Source organism: Carassius gibelio, chromosome A5, assembly GCF_023724105.1.
Source record: "Carassius gibelio isolate Cgi1373 ecotype wild population from Czech Republic chromosome A5, carGib1.2-hapl.c, whole genome shotgun sequence".
NCBI classification, from domain to species: Eukaryota; Metazoa; Chordata; class Actinopteri; order Cypriniformes; family Cyprinidae; genus Carassius; species Carassius gibelio.
Genome location: NC_068375.1, coordinates 13,975,609 through 13,997,806, shown reverse-complemented (window position 1 = coordinate 13,997,806; position 22,198 = coordinate 13,975,609). Strand labels below are relative to the sequence as shown.

The following is a 22,198-nucleotide window of genomic DNA, read 5'->3' as shown; positions in this document are numbered from 1 at the left end:
GGCCCCAGATGAGCCACCCTGAGGACTGCGCATGTCTCTGTGTGTGTTAAGAGGACACAGTGGAAGGAAGGACCTGTCTGAATAGAGTTGTTCAGACTGCAGGACAGTATGTCAGTGTCAGAGTAATTACTGTAATGTCCTCCAATTACTTCCCTTTTAGTCTCATTCACTGTCTGCAGTTTAAACTGACACTCACTACACCAACAGATAATGCAACAGCACATGATATCACCACTGTAATCTCATCCAAGACTATTACAAATCAAATCAGAAACCTTTACTACTAAACCACATATAGATACTTCATAATCATGTCTCTCCAATGGTGGAAATGGCTCGGATTCACTAGCAGGACCCTAGTTAAAGAGTCAGGGGGCATTTAAAGGTTCTTTTTGCATCATACTTGGGCACTTTAAATGACCAGATTTTTTTTTTTTTTTTTTATAAAGTGTTGCATTTTTATCCATTTTGTGTGTCCTTTAAATGTCATATTTTATGTGTCATGACAGAACATCTAAAAAGTTAATGAACAACATTCATCAATTATCTGTGGCACAAAATAAACACTTTTCAGAAAGAAATATAATGATCCAAGAAAATAAAAATAAAAAGCCTGGGAGAATGCACACATAGAGATGCATTCCCATTGGCTGTATGCATATTCTGACTGCATTCAAAAAGTTCAACACTGAGGAACTGCAGACATTAAATGTTTATGTATGTGTGTGCAATTTTCTGGCCATTGAGTGGAAACATCATTTTGAAGAAGATTTGTGGAATGGAATTAAACATGGTAAATTCAGAATATAGCCCTCATCTATCAGGATATATGCCATAATTCACTCTGAATACAAGTAAGGCTGTCCAAGACCAGTTTTATTCAGTTGACTGTACTGCTGGATGTTGATTATTCAGTCAGTGAAACATTGAAAATACATCTTTCCAAACCATTTCCAGAGGATGAGAGACTTTGGAATACATGAGTTGTGAGAATTATGTCTAACAAAGGCCCTTAAGACTGTACTACCAACTGAACATTCTGTATTTGTATGCAGGAAGTTTTGTTTTCAGTGCCGTCAAATGAAATATGGTGTGTCTACACTGACTAAAGTCTCTTAGTAGATGGAAACATAATTAGATGTTACAATATATACCAAACAAACAGAAAAGAAGGACAATGTGGAGAACTTGGAATGATTAGCGTCCCAGTTATGTCTGCAGAGTCTGAGGGAACGACTTCTGTGTGGACCTCCAATGAGGCATAATGACCCCCAACTGCCCACTGCTCCGGGTGTGTTTTCACTGTGTGTGTTCACTGCTGTGTGTATGTGCACTTTGGATGGGTTAAATGCAGAGCACGAATTTCGAGTATGGATCACCATACTTGGCTGTATGCAATGTCACTTTCACTTTCAACTGGAAAGCTTGGCAGAGAGTAACACCACGGTAATCACCGGAAACAAAAACTAAGTGATCTTTGCTTAACATTAGCAAACACCTACCACAGACTTTCTAATAAATATGCCCTTTAGACAAGTACTACAGCAGAATCCCAAAAAACTGTTTGACCTTTCAGTCTTTGATAATTGGCTAATAAAGAGACCAGCTCAGAGACATATATAAATATTCAATCATCTTTGCTCAATGACAACCATCTACAGCGCACACCAGAGAGGATTTATCGCACAGGTGTTTCTAACACGACAATAAGGAACCGAGTTCAAGAGTGGCATTAGCACAGGCATGTAACTGGAGATCTCAATATATTTGCATTCATTTTTAGACTACGTGCCAACAGTAGGAGGAAAAATGCATTTCTAATGTCACCTTTAGCATGCATCCACCCCCCTCTGATATAAGCATATACCCCCACACACACCACGGCGCATCGCACAGTCTAGTATTCATACAAGATAATTAATTTGCGGGATCTATCTGCCGGTACATGTAATGATTTGGACGCTCAGTCAATGGGCAATTCTTGGCACTGCGAAACGTGGCATGTGCACACTGGAATCAAAATCAGTGTCAGCCAGTGGTCTTCTGACCATGCTTTTGTTTGTGTCAACAGAACAGTGCCATGGAATAGAGGATAAATTATATACACAATTTTATGTCATCTGTGTGACAGCAAAATTAGTTTGAATAGGTGCTAAAATGACAAAGTATTTTGTAACAGCACCCAGAAATTTGTACCTTGGATCCTCTTGAGACACTGAATAAAAAACAATAGTTGTAAAGACATTGGAGGCACAAATCACTTCTTCTAGTGTGAGAGTTTGCGAGAAGGGGGGTTGGGGCTTAGAAGCCTTCTTTTGAGATTTTATTGATCTGCAAAAAAATGCAAGATCAAAAACATGAAAATGAAATAGCTTCAGGGACCCTAAGAAACCAGTCGATAAAAAATGCTCAAGCAAAAATGAGCTGAAAATGCCTATTGTACTCGCTGTGGTAATGGCAAATGATGTTGAGCAACTACCAGGAGTGGGACAAGTATATAAGTACTTCTGTATGATAGACAGACTGTAAGAATTGTAAAATGTGGATGGTTTGGGATACAAATGGTAAACCACTAATTTACCACTCATGGTTTTTTTTTCAGATGCATGCATAAAGGCATTTTCATTTGTTTCTCAGGACAATGCTATGTTGCTAAAACTATTAAAATATATTTTCTTCATTGAAATAAATATACTGAAGTATTTAAATAAAATAAGAAAAAAACTTACAATAAATATTCAACTAGCCCATGTCGCAGTCTGATTAAGTGTATGAACCTACTTGGATTATCATCCAAAATTTCCCAAAATCCATTACATTCCACATTATACAGTACATTCCATTTTACTGTTTGACTGGATTCAGCTTTATGTATATTCTGGCAGAATTCTTGAAGGTCAACACTGGGCAAATGCACACATTAAATAAAATAAATAAATAGATACATTAATTAAATAATTAAAATTTAAAAAGTAAAAAGGTAATCCTAAATATTAATAAGTATTATAGTAGTATATAAATAACACTAAAATATATTTTCGAGATGATTGACTATTTACTGATTGACTTATAGATTGAGAAGTTATTCTGATAGACTAGACAAAGAGACAGCTTTGCAAAGTCACCTTTAAAGTTAACGTGTTGTGTATCTAAATACTGGCCTACGTTCTTGTAGTCACTTTTCAGTAACATAATGCTGCACAAACTGTTGGTTAAAAGTCTGTTGTGTAGCAAGCACTGGCAAAAGAGTACATCAAGGGCAAATAGTGGCCACAACGGGGTACTTATGAGCACCCTTACAAATCCTAAAATGTCCAACGGGACACTCTTTGGTCTTGTGGACTTCAAGGACACAATTTAAAAACGCAAGTGCACATCAAGTTACAGCGTTGGGCTGGTGGGGACACTCAGACAAACAGAGCAATGTTTTGATTATGATTACACTTTTTCTGGGAGATCAACTGTTGTTATAGTTGCCTGCATATTAAACTGGAAAAAGAGCAAGTTACATTCGCACACTTTAACGTTTAAACAGAGTAGCTCATTTGTACACCTCACGCTGTCAGAATGCAGCAGATATTAATGGAATTCTTCAGTGATACTGATATAAAGTTATTGCCAATCAAATTCTAGATTTTTGTAAAATCAATTTCATAACAGATTAACCAATTATCAAACAGGAAGTGTTGTAGTATAAAATTCACTGTATTACTGAAGCATTTCTTTATAGCTATATGCTATAAAGCTATGATTCTACTGGCCAGTTCCTTGGTAAGCCAAAGGCACTGATATAGTGTATTTCAAATGAAACAAAGTTAGTTTTGTGAGTTTGAAATGGCTTACCAAAGCAAACCTTCAGGAAAAGTTCACTCCAGCTGCAAAACACCTTTGTACTACCACTGGTCTGTGACGATAACGTAATAGGAGGTGTGCGCTGAGGCCCCCGTATCTTTCATGTGGAACTCTTTTCTGGCTCATTTCGTCTGTTGAGTCTGTCGAGGTAAGATCTCTGCATGTGAAAACGTGAAAACATGAAAACCCTGGTTGTGCAAGTTGTGCTTCTGATTAAATGAGACACTGATACTGTAAAGCTGCTTGCTTTTAAGCAGTTGATTGAACAAAATGAATAAATATGACGTGACTTTACTGGAGTGCTACTTTGCAGAGCTCATACTAACATACCTATGTTGCTTTGATCAGATGCTTTTCTTATGCTGTCTATAAAAAAATGCATGTTGTTTTCTCATTTTTATTGTGCTTATTTTCTTACTGAGAGGAAAGCATACATTTTCTTCTAAATAATGCTTTCAGCAGTGGGGGCAGTGTTGGGATGTTCGCTAACAGTATATCGCTGCTCACGTAATTCAAATTTAGTTTTACCCCCAAACGAAGAATGAAAAAGAACTCCGCTGTGAGTATATTGGGGCCTTAAAGCTTTCAACACACAAAATTTGTCTTTATTTAGATCGCTCTTTAAAGTCACACGAAGAGTATATTACAGTGTAAAGTACACTATTAATAAAAAAGCACTGAGCCTAGCTAACTTTCATGTCTGTGGTTGCATATCTGAAACTGTATCAGGGAAAATGGAAACTCTATCTGTGATCTGATGTATTTGCATGAGGTCAATTTAAAAGACTGTTTCCCAACTGTAAAACATATGTTGGTTAGTGTCGTGACAAGCGTTTAGCTTCTTAGTCAGGCTTAGCCAAGCTGGGAAGAAAATGTCGTAAATGTAGCGCAATATGATTTCAATTGACTTTGACAGAATGGTGCTGCATGATCAGTTTGCTGTAATGATATAATCCTTGGCACCAAAGATGATCATATTTTATGAGCAAAAGAACTTGGCAAGTAAACGGTACTGTTTTGCCAATGCTGCTATTACAAACATAAAAAATTAAGTGGCATCCTCAGGTGACAGCAGTTCTATTGCTTTACACAAGTACACAAAAAATTGAATTGAAATTTGAAAATTGTTAAGTTAACAAATCCTTAAGCTCACTGAGTAATATTATGTATGATCTAAAGGATAGTTATGTAAATATGCACCTGACCTTGTGTGCCGAATCGGTGTAAGTTTGGCTGTATGCAAGAAGTGGGACACTCTGGCTTTACTCAAGTATATGAAATGAGAGGATGATGACTGCAGTCAATCTGTCTCTTTTAGCACCTCGATTTATCTTCTGAAGGATAAAAGACACAGGAGAGAACAAGAGACCTTTCTCCTTTGTGTATAATAAATGTCATGTTGCATTTCAACTGTCGATTAGCAGGTCCTAAATGTTACAGCCAGCATTTAAAAAGTTCAATATCTTTCTGACAAAATCATCAAAAACTGTCTACAGGCGAAAAGACCTCTTCCGTTAATACTGTCTCGCTGAAGTAATTGATATTTTGTCAATACTCTACAACAGGGTTCTCCAACCTCGGTCTCAAAACTGGAGGGCCACTGGCCTGCAGAGTTTGACTCCAACATGCCTCAACACACCTGCCTGGAAATTTATATTAAGCCTAGTAATGCCCTGTTCCAGATGAGGTTGGAAGAGGAAACATCTGACTTGAAATGTTCCACTTCAGTGAGTTCCAGTCAATCACGCACCACGTTAACATATTGACCTCATGATGTCGCCATGACACGAGAACATTTTGTGTTTTTGTGCCAATAGCAACAACAGAAACCAAAATGCTGTTGTTTTAATAACAGCTGATGAAAATAAAAAAAGGTATCATTTTATAAACCTAATGAGTAATGTTTTTAAGTTTGACAAGGTAGCTCCACACTATGCTGGTTGGATGCAGTGACATCAACTGCTGCGCCCCATTGAGGCTGATCGATCTGCCCTGAGTTAAAAGGTCGGATGTCCATCTTCAAACGGTGTATATTGCCTTATTTTCAAGTAGGAGGTAGGAAACAACTGAAATATGAGTTGTCTGGAATGCAGCATAAGACCTTGATCGGCTGATTCTGCTGTGATTGATTGGGGTTGGAGCTGAACTCTGCAGAACAGTGGCCCTCCTGGAGCAGAATTGGACACACCTGCTTTACAACCTTATTATCTCTTTGTGAACACAGCACTGTACTGGATTATGAAAAAAAGAAAAGAAAAAAAATATGATATGGCTCTGTCATTTTTGGATTGTATTTTAAAATGTGGATGTGTTGCATATGTGGATGAGCTGGGTTTAAGTGGACTAAATTATTATTATTTTTTGATCAAACATTTCAAAGTAAAAATAATAATAATAATAATATATATTTTTAATTGTCGTGTCATAATGCTATCATTCATTACTGATTCATTAATTTACGAAAAACCCTCACTGTTTTGAGCCAAATAAATATCAGTCTGATTCAATTCATTTTAATGAAATGTAAATAATTTAAGTAGAATAAATAATTACTTACACTATACTGCTTGTTTAACTAGCTTCAATATGGTGGTTAACAGCTTTTAAAATGCCTGTTGCTCAACTACTTTCAATCACGTAAAGCAAAGTCGCTTCATCAGTGCTAATTATCTGTTGCTAAATGTTTCTTCACAAATCACAGATAACTACAAGCTTGAGGTGAACTCTCGCACAGGTGGTGCATTTAATTAAACAATAATATGCCAATAATAAAATACAAAGTAATGGCTATAAAGATATGAGAACATGGGGGCAGTCAGTGGCCAATGTCAGCAGAGCGTGGAATAGGGCATTGTGGGCACATTCGTCCATTGATGAGAGCGAGTGTGACGGGGGCAGATATGGCTGACCAGCAGAGCATAGATGCGTTGAGGTGACACCCCGTTGAGTCACCCAATCAGGCGTAGTGACAGCGATGACACATCCTATAAGAAGCGTGGGGAGAATAGGCATCACCGAACACAATGATCTAACAGAGCACAGGGCGATGATGCACCACCTTCAGGCAATGTAGTTTTTGAGAGGATTAAACCTCTCTCCGAGTAATTGGAATATATGTGCTTTCATAACCTTCACCCTCTGCTACAAACATCATAGGGCCTTTCACATCGTGGGAACCTTTTCATAGTAGCAGAACTAATTGTGGATTCATGATTTTAGTACCGGATTACCTTTCTAGCTCCTACCCTGGAGCAGGGTCTATCCAGCACAACTGGTACTACCCGTAATTGAATGGCCAAACACATACGAAAACGCCCTCCCCCACCAAGATTTAAAACTGCATGTAAACATGCTGTAAACACTGTGTCAACTTATTCACAAGTATGGAGAATAACGATAGATGAACGGACGCAAAACTGCAGGCACTTGTAGCAAATGTAGCACTGCCAGTTGTCATTGGAGATTCTTAGTCCTCCTTTCCATTTTTTCAATCGCTTTATGTATATGTTGACATTCCATGTCCATTATTATGGAACTCGTGAGATACAACAAAAATACAGCTCCTATCACAGCATCCTCCATCATCCTGTTGTTAATGTTGTTCTTTTTTGTTTCTGTTGTTGAACGCCATTCACAAATGACAGCTCTGTCAACAGGCTTACATCACTTACTAGTACACTTTTGGTGCAAATGTAACACTTTAAATGGTACTGGGAAATAGTTCAAAATCTTCCCAGTACTTTAGTACTGTACATTTAGTTCTAGAAGTAAAGTGGTGCAAAAAGGCCCTCATGATAACTCATGGACTGTTTGGTGTCTTGCACTCGATCTGTTGTCTCTAATGGCATACTTGTCTATCTTTAAAAGTTACTCTTATATATTACTATTTTTCTTTTCACAGATGAATGTAAGCTGCAGCTGAAACATGTGGTCACAGCCTTCTCATTAGTTTGCTGTGATACACAAATGTTAACATCTCTATACTTTCTGGCATATTTAGGCAGTGGATGCTAGTTCTTGAAAATAATTTATGAAATCTCTAAGAGGTAAGATGACAATGACAAAGACATGCAGAAAACATCCTCAGTAAACTGCCATGATCAAAAGACTATGATAACAGAATTCATTAACTCAATAAAGCCTACTGTATAATTTTTAAGGAACTTAAAAGAAAAAAAAAAAAATATGCCAACAATTCTGTTTTTGTACAATTCAACATCTCAACATTATATTTAGAATTGCTTTGTGACCTCCTGTCTAAGCAAAAGATTGAATGTTGCCACTGGCTTTTGCCTCACAACATCTGTTTGTCTGAATTGCTGGAAACTGATTCTACACATACTAAAGTGTTCAATTTAATTTAAAAGACATTTAAATGCTAATAAGTCTCACAACAATCTTGTATTGCTTCAACAGCTCTGAAGTAACCCCCTGGCAGACCCAAATATAAAAAAAAAATATTACATTTTGGAGATCCAAAATGTAATATTTCTCCATGATTAATGTCTTTAAGATGCAATCTCTATAAATAACAGATGAAAACAGCTGAATGTCTTAAACTGGAAGAACAATAAAAGGAACCTAAAGGTGGGAAGGAATGTGAAGTTGGTGGTGACTTCAGCTGAGCTTAATTCATATTTAAAGATTTCCTCCCTCAACTTTTGGCTCCCAGCACAGTTTAATTCACCTCCCATTGAGTTGACTGGCTCAGAGCTCTCAACTTCAGACTTTCATCTCCTTTCTTTCTGCCTGAGCTTTTATTGCTCTTCAGCTTTTCCTTGGAGAATTAATGCCATCATATTGGACCACAAAAACTCCAATACGAGTGCATAAAAGTATGAGGTCAGAGAGATTTACTGTTTGGAATTTAATATCATAGCAAACTAAAAAACTACTGCAGATGAACTTTCATCAAAAATATTAGATTGGCAAAAAGGTATTAAATCGTTCCCTTATTATATGAAATGGAAATTAGGTAACTGCTTCTTTACAATATCAATCAGGTTGATGGCCCTTTTCGCCAAAATGCCCCAGGATGAAGATAACTCTCCTAGATTTCACTTCCAAACTAAGGATAATTCTCTACATATGCCACAACAATAAGAGGATTAGGTTCAGAAAACGGATTGTAATGCTTGTAGTGACAAGCAACAATGTATTCTGTCACTATCTGGACACATCACTGTGACATACTGACATCTGCTCTATAGTTTGAGCAGGTTTTTCTTTTAAAGGCTATACAGACTATTATATTGATTTTATTGATGTCCTGAAAGGAGTTTTTTAAAGGTAAAATGCTCAATACTTTTTTTCATATTAAAATGTTCTACTAAAAGAAATTTAAGGCACTTTTGAAAGATCTGTTTTAAAATAATTTACACTTATATAATCTGTAGCCTAATAACATTTATCTCATAGTAACATCCATGTTAAAAACATATGAGCAGAACAATATTGCTTGCTCTATTTCAACAAGCTTCCGATTATTGGAATTTTTTGCTCCTTGAATAAATGAATCGTCTGACTGCGAATAGTGCATAGTGTGATGCTGCATCCACACCACTAGGTGTCAGTATACCAAGACCGCTTCCATAAAAAAATTAAAATGCAGTGTTTTTTATTTCATTCTTGTTCTCCAGTATACTGGCAATCAAGAAAGCCTAACAATAAAACAGTCCAAATACAAATATACTGCACACACTGCAATGTCTTCTGACCCATAATGACTGTCAGACAAAAAAAAAAAATCAGTCCACCCCATTGATACAAACCTAGAGTTCAGACTATGTCAGATAAGACTTAATGAACTATACTTTCTAAGGCCACACCACAGCTCTGTCTGCTCCTGTTGGGGTTAATGAGTTTTCAAAGCCTAATTAATTTATGGTGAATTTCTAAATTAAAGTCTGTGAGCTTCCATTACAATTAGAGAGACTCTGTTTATGAAGTGTTCGTTCGGAATGCCTCAAAGAGCAGCTAATATCCTACCTCCCCTCTCATTTCTCTCATCTGAGGAAAAAAGACTAGTCTTCAAGGATTTAAATAATAATTTTACTACACAATAACCGTAGCACTCCTATTCTGTTGACGGTTAGAAATAAAATAAAACACATAGGCCAGATGAGAAATATGGCTCATATCCCCTTGACTGTATTATGACAAGAACTGGGTCAAGCTCACAAGAAATTTAATTTGAACAGATGTCAATTAATACCCATTATGTCTTTACTGAAAAGCAGAATCCTTTTCACAATCTCCTAAAGCCTGGAACTACACTAGAGATTTAGTGAAATACTCTGTGATTTGTGTCTCATCTCTTGTAAATCAGTTTTTTACCTTGTAAGGAATCTGAGTCAATTAGATTTTTTTAAAGCTCTGGAGCATGCAGAAATTGAGACAATGGATGACGCAGGAATACAGCCTGACTTGGTGCATATGCACTGCTAAGCACAAATAGCAGTGCATATACAAAAACCATGCAATAGCTTATACTTAATAAGAATTTGCTTATTCTTAACTATAAGCCCTGCTAGACCACCCCTTGCATAAATAAATAAGAAAAGGCCTTACTTGAGTGTAAACTGCTCCACAGTAGAATTTGGGACCAGAAGCAGGTAGATGTTGAGGGTCTCTCCTGGCTTTAATGGCCTCTCTGGTAGCCTCAAAAAGAGGTTCTTGTCAAGCTGTTTGTCTACAACTAGTTGTTCCTGACTGGGCTGATACAAACTGATGCTCCCAATACGGAGAAGGGGTTGTTGGGATGAGCTCTCCCCTCTGGATGCCCCTCCTTGGCGTGGGTAGCTTTCCCCACATTCATCATTGCTATCTGGATCATGGAGGGTATAGTAAAGCTCTACCTGAAGGGTCTCTCCACTTAACTCAAGCCCATCCGTCCCAGAGAACTTTCTGCGACCCAGTGGTGCTACATTAACATTAAACCATGTGGAAGGGAGATCCAGTTGGGCCAAGCACTGCGCCAGATTCCCTTGAAGCCTGCAGGAAGTTTTGATCTCCCGAACATCTCTAAAAGCATGCAGCCTCACACATGGAAGCTTATCCTGAATCTTGAAGTCATCCCAGTCCCGTCCTGCTATATAGAACAGCACCTGAACCAATGGGTTACTAGCAAAAACTCTAGATTGTACAATAAACGCCCGGACCTTCCAGTTGACTGTCACCCGTCCAGGAATGTCCAAAGGACTTGACGGCTGCAGTAGGTCCTTGGACAGTATCTGGTCTTGGGTGAAAGGTCCAAGTGAGATGTTGATTGAAGGCAGCTCCTTGGTCTGAAAGACCACAAAGCTTTCTGAACGCTGAAGAGGGTGTCCACGTTGGCTGCCATATGGTGGAACTCGTGTTTCTTGGAGAAAGAAGGCCAACTGTGTGTTGGAGAGCTTAAAGTTGGCAGGGAGGTAAACTTCTGGTGGGCTGGAGGTGGTACTAGTAACCGGGAAACTGAAGAGGGCATCTGAACTGGTAGGGGAAACTTTACCAGCAACTGCAAAGACAAAGAAACAAGAAAAAAAGGTTAAATATGCACTACCAATAGAAGGTTGTAGCAAAGGACTTGAACAGCTAGCAGAAAGGTTTAAACTCAGTAGAGCAGATTCAGGATTTCAGGAACTCTAGAGTTCATCGAACCCTGCTCCTGCTCAACACTGAACCCTTAAATGGGAACTTCACACAGCCTTACAGGGAAAGACTGCAAAGGGCTCTTGATGAAAAAACAACTACAAAATTACAGATAACAATGTGCTGGCTTCATTACAGCTTATTTTTGCAAAAAAAAAAAAAAAAAAAGGAAGAAAAAAAAAACCTTTTCTGTATCTGCTGGTGGCAGGGAAATATTCTTCAATTTGCAATAAAGTGAATGCTTGTTCTCCCTTTCATGCCTTAGGAGATCAGATGGCTCCGACAATAGGCACTGATTAATGACGTGCAAAATTGAGAGGTTTTCCACAGTACTGTTTCAGATTAGATGGATTTGTATTCATTCAAATAATGAGCAATAAATTCATATAGTGAATACACTGGCTTCAATGAGAGGACAAAGCTGTTCATCTTAACAGAAAGTCTCACTATTTAGAGTGAGGTGAGATATCGACTAGCATGCAGTGGTTTGTCTGATGACATGTAGTACACAGAAGGCATCATTAATCTCTTGGGCTCTTAAGATTAACTACCTAAGACTAGATGCCCAATCGATTGTTGAAAAACGTACAACAATACACTGATCGTAATCTCCCTGTACTGGAGACAAATGGAGACACTTGGAGAGTAACTGTAATATTTAAAGCATAGTTTTAAATTTAAATAGTATTATAAAGCTATAAAAAACTACTTGTATGGTAGAGTTACAGTATTAAAATGGACTGTTTTTTTTTGAGGGCACAATCTATTCATAGGCACTCTATTCAGCTATATAATTTCCCCTCAAAAATCTGTGGAACAATAAAACATACTTATCGTAATGAAAAGTCGAAGTGAACAGAGAATCCATTGCAAATCCTGAACAACAAAATGTCCCATATTCCACAAATTCTTTGCATTTAAACAAGGTACTTCACAACTCAAATCACTTCACAGGTACACAGAAAGAGTATTCGGTGCAGCTCAAACCAAACTGTAGAAAGATTTGATCGCTTCAGATCAAGTGCAGTTCAAGCTTTGAAAACCTGCTCAAAATCTCCAAACTTGAAAGCGCATAAGTAGTATCCCCTCAGTAGTAATCCAACTGTATCCAGAACCTGCCCAAAGATCTGAGAGAGACTGATCACTTGTGGCTGTTGGGAGGCTCCAAAAGCACCTCCTGCCCTGCAGCATGATCGGAGTGATTCCACACTAACATTTGCTCACTCCATCTGTTCACTGCAGTTCCTGTTTGAGTGTGACTCCTCCCAGCATATCCCGCTCTCCTCTTACAACCCGAGACAAAGCCTAGACACCGCCCTGTCTCACCACACCTCACCTAACCCCAAACTGTAATAAACTCTTTAGCTCTCATTCACAGCCAGTGCAAAAGCACTCCTCCCAGGACACCACCGTCAAAGACTACAAACTACCCTATTACATTCATCTTCTCCCACTGGACATGTTGAGGCAGACTCTGAATGTGTCTGTGTGAGGGAGAGTGTATTTGTTAGGAGGGCTGGGTTTGGGGGAGGGATGCATAGCTTGAACGCCTTCAGGCAAAGAGTGGGGGATTAGTAGGAAGATTACTGACGAATTAGCTCTCCTCCTTTCCTCATCTAGCGGCCTCTGGAAGATAAATTTGAATGGAGATGGGGGATGGGGGTTGAAGGTGGTGGGTCTTCTACCCTTTCAATTGACCTAATAGTCCTTGAGAGCTCCATACATACTATATACTAGAGAACATACTATCAAATGTGGAATGATGATCTGTGCCAAGATACACTACTACTTCAACAAATGAAAAGTCCACACGAAGAGCAGCAAAACATCATTCAAAAAACTTCTGGCCAGTGCACTCCTCAAAAATGAAATAGATTTGGTTTCACTCATTCTCAGAGTTTTGAACACCTTTTGGTGTGGCTGTGGAAACAGATATGAATACATCTTAAAGGGATGAGCTGATACTCCTGAAAGCCAATATATTAAAAACACATTATACACAAAAGAGCTCTTCTCAACTACTTTTCCAGATACAGGGCGTCTAATGTATATATTTCAATAGCATCATCGGATTATGTGCTTGCAGTGCCTCCAGGGATAAACATTAGAGAGGTCACGGATTCAAATACATCATGCCCATCACTGCATAGGCTCTGTACTGTGTCAAAAATAAGGCACAGAGGGACTACAACATGACACCAAAAGTCCACCACGATCCCTCCTCCCAGCCCCACTAATAGACCTCTGGGTGTAGTGGAGTGGCGGCTGCTGTTGCTGAACTCAGTAACAGGATACACATCTGTTGTTCAATGACTGTGGCTCGATACAATCCTGGGGGGCTTTCTGCAGCCTTTTAGCCTCCGCCTTATGAGATATAATGGAATCATCTTGGGTAACACGCCTTTGAAATGTTCAAGTTTCACTGTTTAATTTAACTCATAGTCATTTTTCTCTGTAATCCCATACTTTTTTTTTTCTTCTTCTTTTTTCTTTTGTCACATGGTCAATGTAAGAAAATAAGAAATTTCCCCAGAAGCATTCAAATTTGCTTTTAAATAATCTGTCAAGTGGGGCAATTGCTCTAGGAAATAATCCATGAGGATTTCTCTAGAAAAGAAAAAAAGCATTATGAAAGAAGTCCCCCACCCACATACACCATACACACAGACACACATATTATGAAAGTGTGTGCATCTTACGATTGCAATCTTGATGCTGTCATTCGATTTGGAGTCTGTTAAAGTTTGAAAATGCTTAAATGGCATTGTGTATTATTTCCTGGTTTGAATTACTGAACAAATTGAACAGGGTAGTGTGTTAATTAATGAGCTGTACCTCAGAAACAACTTTATAAAGAGACGAGACGTGCTAGTGGAATTGTTCCATTTGAATTATTGCATTGCAAAGGAAATACGCAGAGAAGAAACAGAATGAGGAAGAGGCAGAGATAATACAAGATGTGACATGTGATCAAAGATTGGAATGATGCAATTTGAAAGGTAAATCACCATATGACAGACAAGGAGAATGCAACATTTGATGTGCAAAAACAGAAATTTACATGATTCTGTGATTGATAAAGTCACACTTGTTAAACTGAAGTAAGATTTCATTTCATACAGTACGGTTTCTAGGCATAGGCCAGCTAGGTGGTTGCGTAGGATGCCACCAGCACGAGGGGCGCCAAGGAGTGCACGTACAGGCACTATATTTTAGCAGGGTTATGATAAAAAGTGGTAAGGCCACTCTGAAATATGATTGCCACCCCCACTGGATCCCCCAACATCATTGGGCTATCTGATTATGAATGTATGCACATTGGATCAGAGCACTGTCAGTTGCTGCCTGATGAATGCAAAGTTTGCATTTGGAGTGCTCATCAATGCCATTAGATCAGTGGGCTCTGTCAGTGCTTTGGCAAAGTCTTTTTTTTTTTGCCATGCAATGAAGCTAAGTTCAAAGGGCAATTTTAAATATTGGTACAGTAATAAGTGCCCAAAATCAGCCTTCTGTTTAGGCAGTATTTCTGGCAGTAGCAAATCTGGTCCAAAAAGTGTGCATTTCTGCACCAATGCATTGTTAAAGGATTAGTGTGTCATATAATATTCCCATATAAAACTTTAACAGCCAATTAAAATATATCGGTGAAGTAAAATGATCTGATTCACAAGATCAATACATCCTTTATTAAACCGATTTGTCAAATTTAACGCATCCTTAAGGAGGTGTTGAAATGTTGAATCAATTCATTCACTTCTTAATGGGAGCAGCGTCACATTATTTAAAGGGGAAGTTCACCGGTCAGTGAGTAACTAACGAATAAGTTGCTGCATTATGGTTACTTTTATGCCACTGATCAGGCTTTTATGCAGTTTGGAGTAACAAAGGGTTTTATAGGTTTGACTGAAACAATAATGCAATAACTGACCCAACAACAACGAAACAATTGAACAAGAAACAGATAAAGACAAAAAGTAGCCAATAGCCATTGATAATATCTAATCATGTATCCAAATCCAAATCCAATAAAATAAATGCATGTTTGATGAGAATTTGGCAACTAAGGATTGTTACATAGAGATATCTATCTAGTAGGAATTATGACTAAATACATAATCTAGAGCTGCATGATTTAGTTAAAAATAAACTGTTGATTATTTACAGGTCTAAAGAGTAACTTAAATGTCTCTTATTTGTATTCACGCACACAACAGACACCTCTACAGTTACAAAACTCAACCGAGGCAAAAAACATATTGTAAATTGAATATTTTGATGGAACCCCATTTAAGGTAGACCTTGAATGGAATGCTGTAATTAGCAGTTTCACCTTTAGTTAATCACAGCAGCCGTAATCATAGTCTTCATTGTTGATTGGATTAAGAGTGCAGCCCTTTGCAGTTTTACTTAAATGTTAGCTATTTTTTTTATATCACCTTACTGTACCTAATGAGTCCATCAGCATTCATCATCAGTTAGGCCAAATAAAGAGTCCATTAATTCACCAAAAACACATTCAACAGGAATTTATAACCCCAGGAACTCTGAAGCGTACACCAAACCTTTTGATCCATGGCTATGCTAACGAGTCTGTCAGTCGAAGTGATTCAGAGGCTAGTGAATGAACTCTGGCTTGAGTTAGCATGACAAGCAACAGTTGCAAATGAAGTGATTTACATAAGAAACAGGCGCTCTGACCGTTAGCATCACGTCAGGCCTTGCCGTATCACAAATAGTGATATTTGTCCATTGCATTCTCTTCATTACAGCACCATGGTTTTGTTTTTTACTGAAGAGAATGTGCTGAAAGAAAATGTTTAGAGGGAATTGGGATTTCAGATTTTCCGACTCGTTGACCATCTTTTGCCATTATTTCAGCATTAAAAACCATGAGGCCTGACATACTTGCTCCTCTTTGTGCCACTTGCCCTTGTCTGTCCTACAAGTGCCTTTTGCATGAGTGGATGAAAATTGACTTAATGACAGAAAATGTGAGATGCTGAGCAGGGAGCTGATTGCTAATACGATGCCACTGCTTTGCTGCAAAGTCATTTATGGCTAAATTAAATGAAAAGGAATGAGGAGATTTGTCACATAAACCTGAATCCAGTGAATTCAGATGGTGAGGTGCATTGCCACACATTCAGATTATGAAATATTTAAGTGGCTAATTATAGCAACTAAGCAAAATTATGATTCTACATGCAGTAGAGAGAGAAAAAAAATATCCTTGCTACCAGAAGCTGTGAAAATGTTAGAACGACAATTTCAGCATTTGAACCTGTACAACATGGCTCATGTACAAAGAAATATATTAATGTTATGTATTAACTAACTATATTATTCTAGAATCTTATAACTGATTCAGTAATTTACATATAAAATACAATTATTTAGCAGTACAGTGTGATTTGACTGACTTGGAACTCATGGACCAGAGTATATGAAATAAGATGCCTATATTCATACCTGCTCACAAATGCACACACAGAGACAAACACACAAGTATTTTTGCTAACTGCATTGATTGTACTGTACTTTAAAAGACTGTTTAATGAGTTGGGGGAAAAATCAGAGTGGGGAGAGACCCATTCCACTGGGAATTCTAATGAGTGTATTGACTGAGAAGGTGTATGGGTATGTTAATAAATGAGTACAAGTGGAGCACATTGCTTTCACCTTTATAAACAATACAGTCTGTAGCATCTTAAATATGTGGGACGTGTTTTAAAATATATTAAAGGGGTTTTCACTGGTCTTTATGAAGATTTGATTATTATTGTTTCAAAGAGGTGGATTCCTCTTATATAGAATATTATATAATTATTATATATATATATATATATATATATATATATATATATATATATATATATATATATATATATAAATAATTGCTTAAAAAATTATGTATGCAACTGGCCTGGGCCCGGTTCCCCAAAACGTTCTTATCGCTAAGTAGTTCTTAACCTCTCTCTTAACCTTACGGCACGATTCTTGACATGTTCGTACACTAAGTATATCTTCTGTAAGTCACACTTTCATGAGGTTGGCCTGGACCATTCGTAAGCTCTCACTTAGCGTTGTTTGAGCTCAAGACGCTAGTCGCCGCCACTGTGCAGCAGTCTAAAGAAATCAGCTAAGCACAGTACAAGTCAAACTATGGTATGTTAACAATGTTGTGGCTCAAAAATGATTTTATGTTATGGACATTTTAAGATCAAATAAAGAAGTGAAGTCTGCACACTGAGAACTACTGCTCCAGAGGAATTTAATTAAGCTCAAGCAACGTTTCGACCTTCAGGTGTTCATCAGGCACAGTATCAATATAAGGTGAAGTCAACTTTAAATAGACACAGGTGATCACCTTCATTAGGCACATCCGAGCAATCATGTGACAAATACAAGTCATGTGACACACACAAGTCATGTCTATTATGTGACAAAAACAAATCAACCAACAGATACAAGCTACAAAGACATTTTGAATCTCTATAAAAATGGCTTAATATCAAAATCCTCATTCAACCCTAAAGGTGACAATGTATTTAAACTTTCCCTCTGTAATAATTTCTTATCATAATCTCCTCCTCTTGAGGGATTTGATACCTTTTCTATACCGATATACTGTAAAACGCTGATGTTATGGCCTGCTTGTCTAAAATGAGACGCTATAGGACTGCGCATATCTCCAGTTCGAATGTTACTGTGTATTAGTGAACATCGCAGTAACATTCGAACTGGAGATATGCGCAGTCCTATAGCGTCTCATTACTGAAGAGAATCATAAACGTGCAGGTTATAGTGGACCATAGGGGTGTGATCTCTGACCTGGTGGCAAGGTCCAGCAAAACTTCAAGTTCCTCTGACGAGAAGCTTGGTGCCCTTTTTCACGTTGCTTCCCCAGCATATTTTGTATCTAACTCTCTCTCTCTCTGTTCATTGTAGATAGGTTGCTTTTTTATTGAAAACATTAACCAATGGCAATCAATACCGCATTAAACAGAAGTAACTGCAGCTGCTTGGCAATGAATTCTGATTGTAAAGTACCTTACCATTAATATGAAAGTGTATTATATAAATTTTATAAGTCGTTAAACCCATGTCAAGAAGCGGCACAAGTGGCACAATGGGATAAGGAGGGTGGATGATTAGCGAGAGATATCTGGTTCATCTAACCGTCACACTCACAACATATCGTGTGAACATATTACTGACCATTTGATAATTTAATTCATATTCTGTCTATATTCTACTGATAACTTAAACTATGTTAAAATAAACGTTACTGTAATAATCTGAGGAATGTTTCATTTGCATAGAAGGTGTTGTCTTTCTTAACGCTGTATTGCACCTTCGCGTGGAAAATCGATTCCTGAGCAATATATGCCAACTAATTCAGCACCCTCACTTTGGACAGCGCTCTTGTAACGACGGACGTAAGAGACAGCGTCTTAAGAAGCTTCCTAAGGGAACACACTTAGGAACATAAACAACTTTGGTACATCTGATACCAAATTTGTAATATGATATATCTTTCGAGGTCTTCTTAGCGCACTAAGAGTGAGCGTTATCGGGGAACCGGGCCCTGCACAGTCTCATTGCCCACATAATTACACAAAAAGTTCTGCATGATATAAACACCGGTCATTTACAAAGTTGTACAAATCCACCCATCATTTAACAGATATTTTGGCTAGATTTGATTATGCATGCATTCTGCTACTAGTAAGAGTGCAGTATTCTTAGCTCAGTTTAACACATTTTCCCATATGTTAAATCCATATGTAAACATTTGGTATGGTTACCTGTTTATACATTATACATTATGTATATTTTAAGGTACAAAGTAGATTTTAGTAGTATATGTAGGTTGGTATATTAACATCAGTTATTTATTTGTAAGGTAAATTGTATAATTTAGTCCTGTTGTTGCAATTTTTTCATGTTTTTCACAATTTTTGTAAACTTCCTGCCTTTACTAGGGCCTATTGTGTAACATTTTAAATATTCCATGTAATTCCAATTAACTCATAATATCTGTATAACTTATAAAACGGAAAAAAAAAAAAAAGATAAATTCAGCAACATTCAAAATATTCAACTTGAAAGCTTTAGATGGAATATAGCATGTTACCTGGCAGGGACATGGCAATGACTCATTTATGTACACTTTACATGAACTGTAAAATGCCTGAAGCATTGTCATCTAATTTTTTTTTTTTCATTATACATGACTGGTACATCATATAAGAAAAGCATGAGGGAGAGCCTATTTCATGAAAACAGCATTAAAATTCAGTCAACCTAAAACAGAGCCAAAAAATTCAAATGAAACAGATGTGTCTCTCATAACTTGGCTCTCACCTTCTTGTGTTCCTATGGTAAAGAACCCTAAAACTCCTTACCAAGCCACCATAACAACCAGTTTGAATTTACGAGTAATACAAAAATAAAATAAACCAGAAAACCTTAAGCCTAAATATAAGCTGATGAATTTGAAAAGATTGTAATCTTAGCCTATCAGCTGTTGCGTAGTCTCAACCCCAGACATCACGCCCACGGACCGTTAGCTAAACCTCTGATGCATAGGGGACACAAAAGTGGAAACACTTCAGGAGTGTTGAAGTCGTCATCGGATTGCTTGAGCTCTACAGTATTTCAGTAGACGTGTGTGTTGCACTCTTTAACGTTCGGCCTGGAAACAAAGATGCCATGGCGCCAAACCCCCTCACGAAAGAAGAAAGCTGTCATGTTTACAACTGTGACGACGAGTGCTTATCAGGATCAACTAAATGATGAACTTTCAAAAGTATGACAAATATTCTTTAAAATACGTCCAAGAGTTTTACACACTGGTCTGTTATAGTGGTGACATTTCCATGTCTCAAAACGTGATGATGAATGAAACAAACTGTGATTGGTTGTTCGGCATGTTGGTCAAATGGCCTCATGGGCGTGACTTGGCCAATAAAAGCTGCAATGAATTCCAGACCTTCAGCCATCAGTCTGAAGGTCTGGCTGTGCAAGACTAGCTGTTGCAATCCACAACAATCCTCATTTAAGAAATTCCAGTCCTGCTCTTTTATTAAAATTACTTCATTGAGCTGGCAAGGATTTAGAGATGAACACCCTGCCCCTTTCCTGACAAACTGCCTATCGACAATTAGTAAATACAATAAACCATAAAACCTTAAGCCTTGACTATCGCTGATGGATCTGAAAAAGATTGTGATCTTGGCCTGTCAGCTGTTGTGATCCGTGTAGGGCATTGCTCTTATAAGCTATGACTGCACTTCAAATGTAATAGTGAATTTAAAAATAAATAAAAGAAAACAGACGTGTCTTGCACATTTTGGTTCTCACCTTCTTTTGTTCCCATAGTAAAGGCCCCTAAAACCCCCTACCGAGTCACCATAACAAATAACAGGTTTTGGTGCAATATATATTTATAAGGAGCAAGTAAATCTGGAAGTGAAAATCCTGCAGTATATCCAGATGTTCTATCTGTGAGACTATCGATCGCAACAGATTAAGCAGATTAAGACCCACCAAGAACACTTTTCATTAACGTCTGCACCATTTCAGACCAGTTATCATTCAAGAAATGCTAGTCGTGGTCTTTTATTGGAATGACTTCATTAAGCTGGCAAGGATTTAGAGATGAAACCCTGCCCATTCCTGACAAACTGCTTATCGACAAGAAGTAAATACAATAAACCATAAAACCTTAAGCCTTGAATATTGCTGATGAATTTGAGAAAGATTGTGATCTTGGCCTGTCAGCTGTTGTGATCCATGTGGGACACTGCTCTTGATAAGCTACGATTGTACTTATTCAAATGTAATAGGGATTTATAGCAAATACAAACATTAAGTTTAATGTAGTATTAAAGGTCACAGCCAGGACAGAGCCAGACTAAATGACAGAATATCACAAGCACTATTACTGCTTGTTATAAAATACATACATTTTACTTTTCAAGACCATTTTCATTGTCTTCTCTCAAAGCAAAATAACTACACACTCGTGTGACAAGTTCATTCAAATCATTACAGTGAATTTGAACATTGGTGTGACATGCACAAACATACTCTCGAAATTGAAGTGACATGTATTGTACATCAACTGCGCCACTCAAGCTGTCATCAACGTTTTTCATGCATGACTGTCACCAAAGTGCCTCTAAATTTCAGTGTGCCCACAGACACAATGGAAAAGTTCAATGAATATGTAAGCATCATACTTATATAGACCTAAGAGATAAGCATCTTTTTGGTATTGCAAATCTTTTTAGGATTAATTTACTAATCACTCACTAGAAATCTTCTCACACAACTAGCAAGGACCTTTTTTGACATTTCAAAGAATGCACTGAACCTGCCGACAGACCTAGGAGATTGTTTGCATCATAAGATATATGTATACATAGATGCATCATTAATGACTATTTCTATGGGCCACTTAACGTAAGCTGTCTGCCATATTGCAACAGTCAAAACTAGTCCGTGAACATCCAAGTTGACTGTGCATCTGCAAACCATAATTATACTCTTGTATGAATATCTATATCTGCAATATACTTCAGCAGATGATTTTGCCAAACTAACACAATACAACAAGATAAAGGCATTAGCTTGCATAACATCAAAAAGTTACCACCTTTAACCCCTTACTGGTAACCCCCCTTTTTTGGCATGGAGACAGAAATTA

At 37.7% G+C, this 22,198-nt stretch overlaps 1 protein-coding gene across 2 annotated transcripts in view; it reads right to left on the bottom strand.

Annotated features, from left to right (window-relative positions):
* The window catches only part of LOC127995565 (transmembrane protein 132E), a 328,811-nt gene that overhangs the window by 59,001 nt on the left and 247,612 nt on the right, over positions 1 to 22,198 (bottom strand). The window contains exons 1-2 of one of the 2 annotated variants that reach the window (XM_052591885.1): positions 12,315 to 12,787; positions 10,423 to 11,350 (exon numbers count right to left, since the gene is read on the bottom strand). In XM_052591885.1, coding sequence (XP_052447845.1) covers positions 10,423 to 11,350; positions 12,315 to 12,381 — 995 coding nt within the window. In that variant the 5' untranslated portion in view covers positions 12,382 to 12,787. Of the gene's footprint in view, positions 1 to 10,422; positions 11,351 to 12,314; positions 12,788 to 22,198 lie in introns of those variants that run through there. The other variant, XM_052591884.1, reaches the window with a different exon arrangement.